We start from the raw sequence: 9,403 nt of genomic DNA, 5'->3' as shown, positions 1-9,403 counted from the left end.
TCATTAAATTATAATTTAAGTGTAAAGATTCGATTTTTTTATAAAGTGGCTTCAAACGATTTATTTTCCATTTAATTTGTGGAATGTCTATAGAATTACTATTGGAGTTAATGATTGAAAAAAAGCTATTATCACTACCCGAATCCTTCATATAAAGTAATGTCATCTAATTAGATGCCTAATTAGGCATTACGTTTTAATTTTAATCTATACTTCAGATTTCTTTTTAAAGCGTCTTCTTACGATTAATTTTACTATAGATTTGAGAACCGTTGAATCACATTTTAAGTTAATAAGAATAAAGATAAAAAAGGAAATAATTAAATGAAGAACTAACACAGCCGGACTGTAAGGCTGAAACTTTTATATCAAGGATTGTCTTTCAGTCCTGAATTGTTATTTAAGTAGTGAATTAGGCTATGTTTATTTTTATTAATTATTGCAGAAAGGTGTATTTAGATATTTTCAAAGTAAATTAGATATCTATTCTACACAAAAATTTTGAATAAAAGAAATATATTTTGCGGTATTTTCTCAAAATATACCGAATATACTGCAAAAATACTAAAAATATACCAAATGGTATATTTGGTATATCGACATAGTACCGCATTCAAAATATACCATAGACGGCACAATGTACCAGATTGTCGGCCAAAGCAAATTAGACCCCTAGTAAGTAGGCGTTTGGCCATACAAAAGTATTTCTTTAATAACAATTTTTATCTGATTGCAACCAAATTTTCAGTTATTATTGTATATACCAAAATTCGGAACTCTAGCTTTAAAATTACGCTTGTTATTCGATTTTTTTGATTTGCGGGGGCGGAAGTGGGCGTGGCAAAAAAATTATAGCTCTATCTCTTATAGTCTCTGAGATCCAGTGTTTCATACGGACAGACGGACAGACACACAGACGGACAGACGGACATGGCTATATCGTCTCGGCTGTTGACGCTGATCAAGAATATATATAGTTTATAGGGTCGGAGATGCCTCCTTCTACCTGTTACATACATTTCCTGCCGGCACAAAGTTATAATACCCTTCTACCCTATGGGTAGCGGGTATAAAAATTTCAGCGAAATTTATTTACAGCTTTCTTTTTTACTATTTTTTATGAACTTTCGAGTATAAAGACAATATTAAAAGAAATATTAAATGTATTTTATTAAGTTTGCTCTCGTGTTGATGATGTTCGTAATACTCAATAAAAGTGGAATTGTTTTCTATTGACAAAATTATATTGAATTGAAGACAATTTAAAAAAAAATAATGAATTTTAGTTATTTCATTAAGTTTGCTCTTCGCATAAATTGGCCAGCTCTCATTAGGTCTTCATTATAAAGCAGTATATTAAATCTCTTGAAACGCACATTGTGGTCTCCATGGATATTAATGTTCTCTCACATTATTAGCTATCTGCGAAATGCTGATCAAATGTTTGGCATATAATGCCCTCTAAGCATGTTTCTGTGGCAGTTGTGGCATTGCCAACTTGCTACTAGATTGCATGTGGTAAGTTTGTGTGTGTTACCTAAGCATGCGCTGCGATAATCTTGTGGCAAGTGAGGCCTTACCTTCCCCCCTCCTCGACTCGATGGCAAACAGTTCTTTTTGCGACTTGCAGATCATGGAATCTGAGGAATTGAGACAATTATTTGCACATCGTGTATGCGAAGACAAGTTGCCGTTGAAGCGAGAGCCGCATGCGTGAGATGCTGCTGCCCCTGCAGTGCGGCTGCTGCGGCAGTTGCATCAAAAAAATTTGCGAAATTCATTAAATAAAAGTCGTGAAGAGCTGGCGAATCGAGGCAAGTAGAATCGTCTGCAAAATATTTGACAAAACGCCACTTGCGAGACGCCGCCGAAGACGTCGACGTCGTCAACCATTTTTGGCTGCCCCGCGGTTCGCACACAAAATGCGGTAGGTAGTTTTTCTCATTCTGCCACTGCCACTGTTGTTGCCACAAAACAAGGGGCAAGTTCAAGAACGTTGGATTCTACCTAACAAAACACGACAGGAGGTTAGTATAACTTTTAACGTCGTCTCATAAACTATGCGATATCGATTCAACTTTTTATTCAGCCTGAAAGTTGTTTAGTGTTTGTTTTGCGTTTGCTTTACGATTTCGGGCAAGTTAGTTTGGATTTTCAGCCGGTGGTAACGCCCTTTTCGTGTCGTTGGCTAGGCGAATTGCTAATTGAAATTTCGTATTAGTTTTGGCCTTGAGACGGAAGTTGGGCCGCCAACAAAAACACGTTGTATTAGACACGTTGCATGTTTATGCAAATCCTTGATGCCCTCGATTCCAGTCTGTGCCCCGCGGCATGCGGCATGTGGCAGGCGCGAAAATAGTCGCCCAGCAAACGCCTCGCAATTAGCCAAAGGTCTAAAACTAAGGTTCGAGTCCAAGTGCTGCCCAATGGCTTATTAAGGTGTTGGTCCAACATTGTTGCCGCTGGCAGAGTGCGGCAGCAACTGGCAACAACTATAAGCAACAGCTGCAAGTCTCGTGCCACATTTTGGGTTGCATACATAACATAACATATATTGAGTTTCGCATGTGGCAAAATCGAAAATGCAAACGCTTGTTGTCAGGCCGGGTCACAGCGTTTAATAGAAGTATAAAATTACAAATGGCTAAAATATTGGCGCACATGTCCTGGGACGAGTTGCAAATGCCACATTTATTTGCACGCTGCACTTCCTGGCCCCGGCAACTTGTTAGTGCCACAGTCACATGTTGTTGTTAGTGTTGTTGTTGGCTTGGCAAAATTCATGCGCATGTTTGTGCCTCATTTTTGGATATTTTCACTGCCAACAACAGCAGCAATAACAGCAGCAACAGCCACGCATCGGAATTGCCATCAAATGTGGAAGGGCAAAAGTTGCGTTGCATTTATGCGAATGGTAGCCTTGCAACAGAAACAGATCCGGACCCAAACACACAGACCTCATGTCCGTTGCATAGACGATGGGATCCTCCATCTCCCCCTCCTCTCTGATTTATAGTTAGTGATGAACTGAAATATATCCTGCAAATATGTTTTAACTAAAATGAAATTTAACAGCTAAGAAAACATTCTAATTTTAATATAATATAAACAATATGTCAAATATACATTAATATTAGTTCCATTTGATTTTAATCTGAACTTTTTTCTCATCAACTTCTCATGACAATATTAAAACTTTAACAGATTTTGAAAAATCGATGTAAGAGTCTTAATTACTTAAATTTTATAAAGAATAATATACATCTTGATGATTTTAATTTTTTGTTAATATATATCATATATTATTAAAATCGAATATTAATAAAATTTTATACTCATGTGTCTACATTTCTGTTCAATAAAACTTCTCAATCCAAATCTTCACGGCTTTAATTCAGATAATATGTTATTTCATTATTTCGTGTTGAATTTTTTATATGATGTTAATATGTTATATATTATAGAAGGATGTCTAGATAGTCATCCGAAAATACAGAGTTTTATCGTTGCTCTTCTCTTTTGCAGATATCACAGGGAGTAAATTCATTGCTCTTTACCTGCAGCATAAAGAAAATACTTTCATTTTATTCTCATAATGGGTATAGGCATACATAAGCGAAGTATGTGCATGCATTGAGATATATGCTCATCTATAGTATATTTCCATATATGTACATAGTATAAACGCATTCGATGTTCGAGTGAGTATATTGTATATTTGCTGTTTTCCTATTTGTTTATTTGCCTGCTTTGTCAAGTGGTTGTTTGCGTTTAGCGCGCACATCGTTTGCAAAAATCGAAATTGAAATATGAGACCCCAGTCGAAATATATACCCTATATGCATATATGAGTATGAGTATGTATATACATATGTATATGCTGAGTGTATAGTTCTGTGTGTGATACTAGAGTTGAATGTAGTAGTAAATTCGCATTCGCACACCTCAGTACACGTTGTGTGCAGTTGTTATTGGCTTTTGTTGCTTTTCTCATTGTTTATGTGAAATATTTATGATTTTTCTTTTTTAATTTTTTTTTGTGTTCTACGAGTATCTCACCAAAACCGATAGCTGCAGAGTTTTGGCAATGTGGGGGATTTGGCCAATCGTATGAATTCTAAAACACATTTTGGCTTTCCAATATTCAACTTTAAACCAAAAAAATAGAATGCACATAAACTTTGATATTTGCATTTATTGGGCACACTGATCTCGTATTCACATAAAATTATGGGAAGTCATCCCAATCTTAAATGTAACTCTTAGTTTGAATAGGGACTTTGTTTGGTGGTTGAGGAGGAACTTTCTGTACTGCTGGAAAACGAGGATTCAGTGGTGCTTTCAATAGTAGATGAGGGGTTTGTATAGGGACTTTTTTTGGTGGTTGAGGAGGAACATTCTGTGCTGCTGGAAGTTGAGATTTCAATTGTACTTTCAGTAGTGACCAAAGGTCTGCATAGGGACAATTTTTTGTGGTTTAGGATGAACTTTCTGTGCTGCTCGAAGACGAGGATTCAGTGGTGCTTTTAGTGGCTGATGAGGGGTCTGGATAGGGACTTTTTTTGAGCTTGAAGTCGAGATTTTAGTGGAGATTTCAGTAGTTGACGAGGGCTCTGCATAGGGACATTTTTTGGTGATTGAGAAGGAACTTTCTGTGCTGCTAGAAGTTGAGATTTTAGTGATGCTTTCGGTAGTTGATGAGGGGTCTGTGTAGGGACATTTTTTGGTGGTTGAGGAGGAACTTTCTGTGCTTCTAGAAGTAGAAATTTTAGTAGTGATTTCAGTAGATCATGAGGAGTCTGTATAGGGTCTGTTTTGGTGTTTGAAGTCGAGATTTCAGTGGTGCTTTCAGAATTTAACGAGGGTTCTGCATAGGGACATTTTTTGGTGGTTGAGGAGGTTGTTGTGCTAGAAGTAGTTGAGGCGGAGGGGCATTTAGTTGAGCTATTCGTTGATGAAGAGCACTCAGTGGTGCTTTCAGTAGTTGAGGAGGAGGGGCCTTTGGTGGAGCTATTTGTTGATGAAGAACTCTCAGTGGTGCTCTCAGTGGTTGAGGAGGAGGGACTCTTAGTGGAGCTCTTCGTTGACGAAGAACTCTCAGTGGTGCTTTCTATGGTTGAGGAGGAGGGGCCTTTGGTGGAGCTATTCGTTGATGAAGAACTCTTAGTGGTGCTTTCTGTGGTTGAGGAGGAGGGACTCTTAGAGGAGCTCTTCGTTGATGAAGAACTCTCAGTGGTGCTTTCAGTAGTTGAGGAGGAGGGGCCTTTGGTGGAGCTATTTGTTGATGAAGAACTCTCAGTGGTGCTCTCAGTGGTTGAGGAGGAGGGACTCTTAGTGGAGCTCTTCGTTGACGAAGAACTCTCAGTGGTGCTTTCTATGGTTGAGGAGGAGGGGCCTTTGGTGGAGCTATTTGTTGATGAAGAACTCTCAGTGGTGCTTTCAGTGGTTGAGGAGGAGGGACTCTTAGTGGAGCTCTTCGTTGATGAAGAACTCTCAGTGGTGCTTTCTATGGTTGAGGAGGGGGGGCCTTTGGTGGAGCTATTCGTTGATGAAGAACTCTCAGTGGTGTTTTCAGTAGTTGAGGAGGAGGGCCCTTTGGTGGAGCTATTCGTTGATGAAGAACTCTTAGTGGTGTTTTCAGTAGTTGAGGAGGAGGGTCCTTTGGTGAAGCTATTCGTTGATGAAGAACTCTCAGTGGTGCTTTTAGTAGTTGAGGAGGAGGGGCCTTTGGTGGAGCTATTCGTTGATGAAGAACTCTCAGTGGTGCTTTCAGTGGTTGAGGAGGAGGGACTCTTAGTGGAGCTCTTCGTTGATGAAGAACTCTCAGTGGTGCTTTCTATAGTTGAGGAGGAGGGGCCTTTGGTGGAGCTATTCGTTGATGAAGAGCTCTCAGTGGTGCTTTCAGTAGTTGAGGAGGAGGGCCCTTTGGTGGAGCTATTCGTTGATGAAGAACTCTTAGTGGTGTTTTCAGTAGTTGAGGAGGAGGGCCCTTTGGTGGAGCTATTCGTTGATAAAGAACTCTCAGTGGTGCTTTTAGTAGTTGAGGAGGAGGGGCCTTTGGTGGAGCTATTCGTTGATGAAGAACTCTTAGTGGTGCTTTCAGTAGTTGAGGAGGAGGGGCCTTTGGTGGAGCTATTCGTTGATGAAGAGCACTCAGTGGTGCTTTCAGTAGTTGAGGAGGAGGGGCCTTTGGTGGAGCTATTTGTTGATGAAGAACTCTCAGTGGTGCTTTCAGTGGTTGAGGAGGAGGGACTCTTAGTGGAGCTCTTCGTTGATGAAGAACTCTCAGTGGTGCTTTCTATGGTTGAGGAGGAGGGGCCTTTGGTGGAGCTATTCGTTGATGAAGAACTCTCAGTGGTGCTTTCAGTAGTTGAGGAGGAGGGCCCTTTGGTGGAGCTATTCGTTGATGAAGAACTCTTAGTGGTGTTTTCAGTAGTTGAGGAGGAGGGCCCTTTGGTGGAGCTATTCGTTGATGAAGAACTCTCAGTGGTGCTTTTAGTAGTTGAGGAGGAGGGGCCTTTGGTGGAGCTATTCGTTGATGAAGAACTCTTAGTGGTGCGTTCAGTAGTTGAGGAGGAGGGGCCTTTGGTGGAGCTATTCGTTGATGAAGAGCACTCAGTGGTGCTTTCAGTAGTTGAGGAGGAGGGGCCTTTGGTGGAGCTATTTGTTGATGAAGAACTCTCAGTGGTGCTTTCAGTGGTTGAGGAGGAGGGACTCTTAGTGGAGCTCTTCGTTGACGAAGAACTCTCAGTGGTGCTTTCTATGGTTGAGGAGGAGGGGCCTTTGGTGGAGCTATTCGTTGATGAAGAACTCTTAGTGGTGCTTTCAGTAGTTGAGGAGGAGGGGCCTTTGGTGGAGCTATTCGTTGATGAAGAGCACTCAGTGGTGCTTTCAGTAGTTGAGGAGGAGGGGCCTTTGGTGGAACTATTCGTTGATGAAGAACTCTCAGTGGTGCTTTTAGTAGTTGAGGAGGAGGGGCCTTTGGTGGAGCTATTCGTTGATGAAGAACTCTTAGTGGTGTTTTCAGTAGTTGAGGAGGAGGGCCCTTTGGTGGAGCTATTCGTTGATGAAGAACTCTCAGTGGTGCTTTCTGTGGTTGAGGAGGAGGGACTCTTAGTGGAGTTCTTCGTTGATGAAGAACTCTCAGTGGTGCTTTCTGTGGTTGAGGAGGAGGGACTCTTAGTGGAGCTCTTCGTTGATGAAGAACTCTTAGTGGTGCTTTCAGTAGTTGAGGAGGAGGGGCCTTTGGTGGAGCTATTTGTTGATGAAGAACTCTCAGTGGTGCTTCCAGTAGTTGAGGAGGAGGGACTCTTAGTGGAGCTCTTCGTTGATGAAGAACTCTCAGTGGTGCTTTCTATGGTTGAGGAGGAGGGGCCTTTGGTGGAGCTATTCGTTGATGAAGAACTCTTAGTGGTGCTTTCGGTAGTTGAGGAGGAGGGCCCTTTGGTGGAGCTATTCGTTGATGAAGAGCTCTTTGTGGTGCTTTCGGTAGTTGAGGAGGAGGGACTTTTAGTGGAGCTATTCGTTGATCGACAACTCTCAGTGGTGCCTTCAGAAGTTGTGGAGGACGAGTTTTCAGTGGAGCTATCCGTTGATGGAGAACTCTCAGTGCTGCTTTCAGAAGTTGTGGAGGACGAGTTTTCAGTAGAGCTATCCGTTGATGGAGAACTCTCAGTGGTGCCTTCAGAAGTTGAGGAGGACGAGTTTTCAGTGGAGCTATCCGATGATGGAGAACTCTCAGTGGTGCCTTCAGAAGTTGTGGAGGACGAGTTTTCAGTAGAGCTATCCGTTGATGGAGAACTCTCAGTGGTGCCTTCAGAAGTTGAGGAGGACGAGTTTTCTGTGGAGCTATCCGATGATGGAGAACTCTCAGTGGTGCCTTCAGAAGTTGTGGAGGACGAGTTTTCAGTGGAGCTATCCGTTGATGGAGAACTCTCAGTGGTGCCTTCAGAAGTTGAGGAGGACGAGTTTTCAGTGGAGCTATCCGATGATGGAGAACTCTCAGTGGTGCCTTCAGAAGTTGTGGAGGACGAGTTTTCAGTAGAGCTATCCGTTGATGGAGAACTCTCAGTGGTGCCTTCAGAAGTTGAGGAGGACGAGTTTTCTGTGGAGCTATCCGATGATGGAGAACTCTCAGTGGTGCCTTCAGAAGTTGAGGAGGACGAGTTTTCAGTGGAGCTATCCGTTGATGATGAGCTCTCAGTGGTGCCTTCAGAAGTTGAGGAGGACGAGTTTTCTGTGGAGCTATCCGATGATGGAGAACTCTCAGTGGTGCCTTCAGAAGTTGTGGAGGACGAGTTTTCAGTAGAGCTATCCGTTGATGGAGAACTCTCAGTGGTGCCTTCAGAAGTTGAGGAGGACGAGTTTTCAGTGGAGCTATCCGTTGATGGAGAACTCTCAGTGGGGCGTTCAGAAGTTGAGGAGGACGAGTTTTCAGTGGAGCTATCCGTTGATGGAGAACTCTCAGTGGTGCTTTCTGTAATGATATCGACATCTGTTGTACTAGTTTGCGAACTCGTTTCCGTTGTATTATCAGTTGCTCACGCAGTTGTAGAAGCGGAAAATTGATTCATTATTGTTCAATTTAATTACCTGTGGTTGTATATGAAGGAGGTGGCGGTGATGGTGAATATGGTGTTGGTGACGGAGAAAGTGAACACGGTGTTGTAGTCGGTGTTGGCGGCGGAGGAGATGGCGGAGAAAGTGAACAAGGTGTTGTAGTCGGTGTTGGCGGCGGAGGAGATGGCGGAGAAAGTGGACACGGTGTTGTAGTAGGTGGAGGTCTGGGGTTCCAAAGGTTTCCAAAGATATTGAATATAAGCGGTTTATACATGGAAGTGCTTTGATTGATGTTGAACTCATTTTTGGTGCCACCATTCACACACTTTTGTTGTGCTTCACTAAATTTAAATCCTTCATCGCAAGAGCTTTTGAACTTGCCCAAGACACCGAAGCATACGTAATATGAATTAGGATTCGTTGAGTCGATTGCTTTATAGCCAATTTGTCGATTCGTGCAGAGATCCAGTCCATCGGCGAAGACGATGGTCAACAGACCAATCCATATGATGCTAACTGAAAATTAAATATAATATTGTTTTATGGATGTTAGAAGAGTTGATAAATGAACTTACCCAGCTGCATTTCTCTAGTTTATGGTCAGTTACAGTTTGCGCATCTCGTATTTATAGCTAACTTTCTTAAGTATAAACAATTAACTGAAAGCTCTCAACTAAACATTTTTTCGTAGACAGAAATACATTTTACAAATTGCAAACTACCAACAAGTAAAACTTATGTAATGTTTACAATGTTTACAAATTTTAGTTTATAGATAGACTTACAAATTCTCTTGAAGTCTTAGAATCTTTGTTTTTATGTACAATAACAAAATGTGACACAA

At 41.6% G+C, this 9,403-nt stretch overlaps 1 protein-coding gene across 1 annotated transcript; it reads right to left on the bottom strand.

Annotated features, from left to right (window-relative positions):
• Positions 1 to 4,411: 4,411 nt before the first annotated feature.
• On the bottom strand, positions 4,412 to 9,167 carry LOC132791189 (mucin-2-like). Its single transcript, XM_060800022.1, has 3 exons — positions 9,135 to 9,167; positions 8,593 to 9,075; positions 4,412 to 8,476 (listed from the first exon to the last, which is right to left on the bottom strand). The coding sequence occupies exons 1-3, from the start codon at positions 9,142 to 9,144 to the stop codon at positions 4,527 to 4,529; spliced, it is 4,443 nt and encodes a 1,480-aa protein (XP_060656005.1). The 5' UTR covers positions 9,145 to 9,167; the 3' UTR covers positions 4,412 to 4,526.
• Positions 9,168 to 9,403: the final 236 nt, after the last annotated feature.

Source organism: Drosophila nasuta, chromosome 3, assembly GCF_023558535.2.
Source record: "Drosophila nasuta strain 15112-1781.00 chromosome 3, ASM2355853v1, whole genome shotgun sequence".
In the NCBI taxonomy this organism is placed as follows: domain Eukaryota; kingdom Metazoa; phylum Arthropoda; class Insecta; order Diptera; family Drosophilidae; genus Drosophila; species Drosophila nasuta.
The sequence above is the reverse complement of the archived record's forward strand: the minus strand, read 5'-3'. Positions and strand labels throughout refer to the sequence as shown.

Excerpts from the sequence above, each read along its gene's own strand:
- LOC132791189 (XM_060800022.1), bottom strand. Across the intron at positions 8,477-8,592 it reads TCCTTCATATACAACCACAG|AAAGCACCACTGAGAGTTCT; the intron begins GTAATTAAATTG and ends ATATCATTACAG.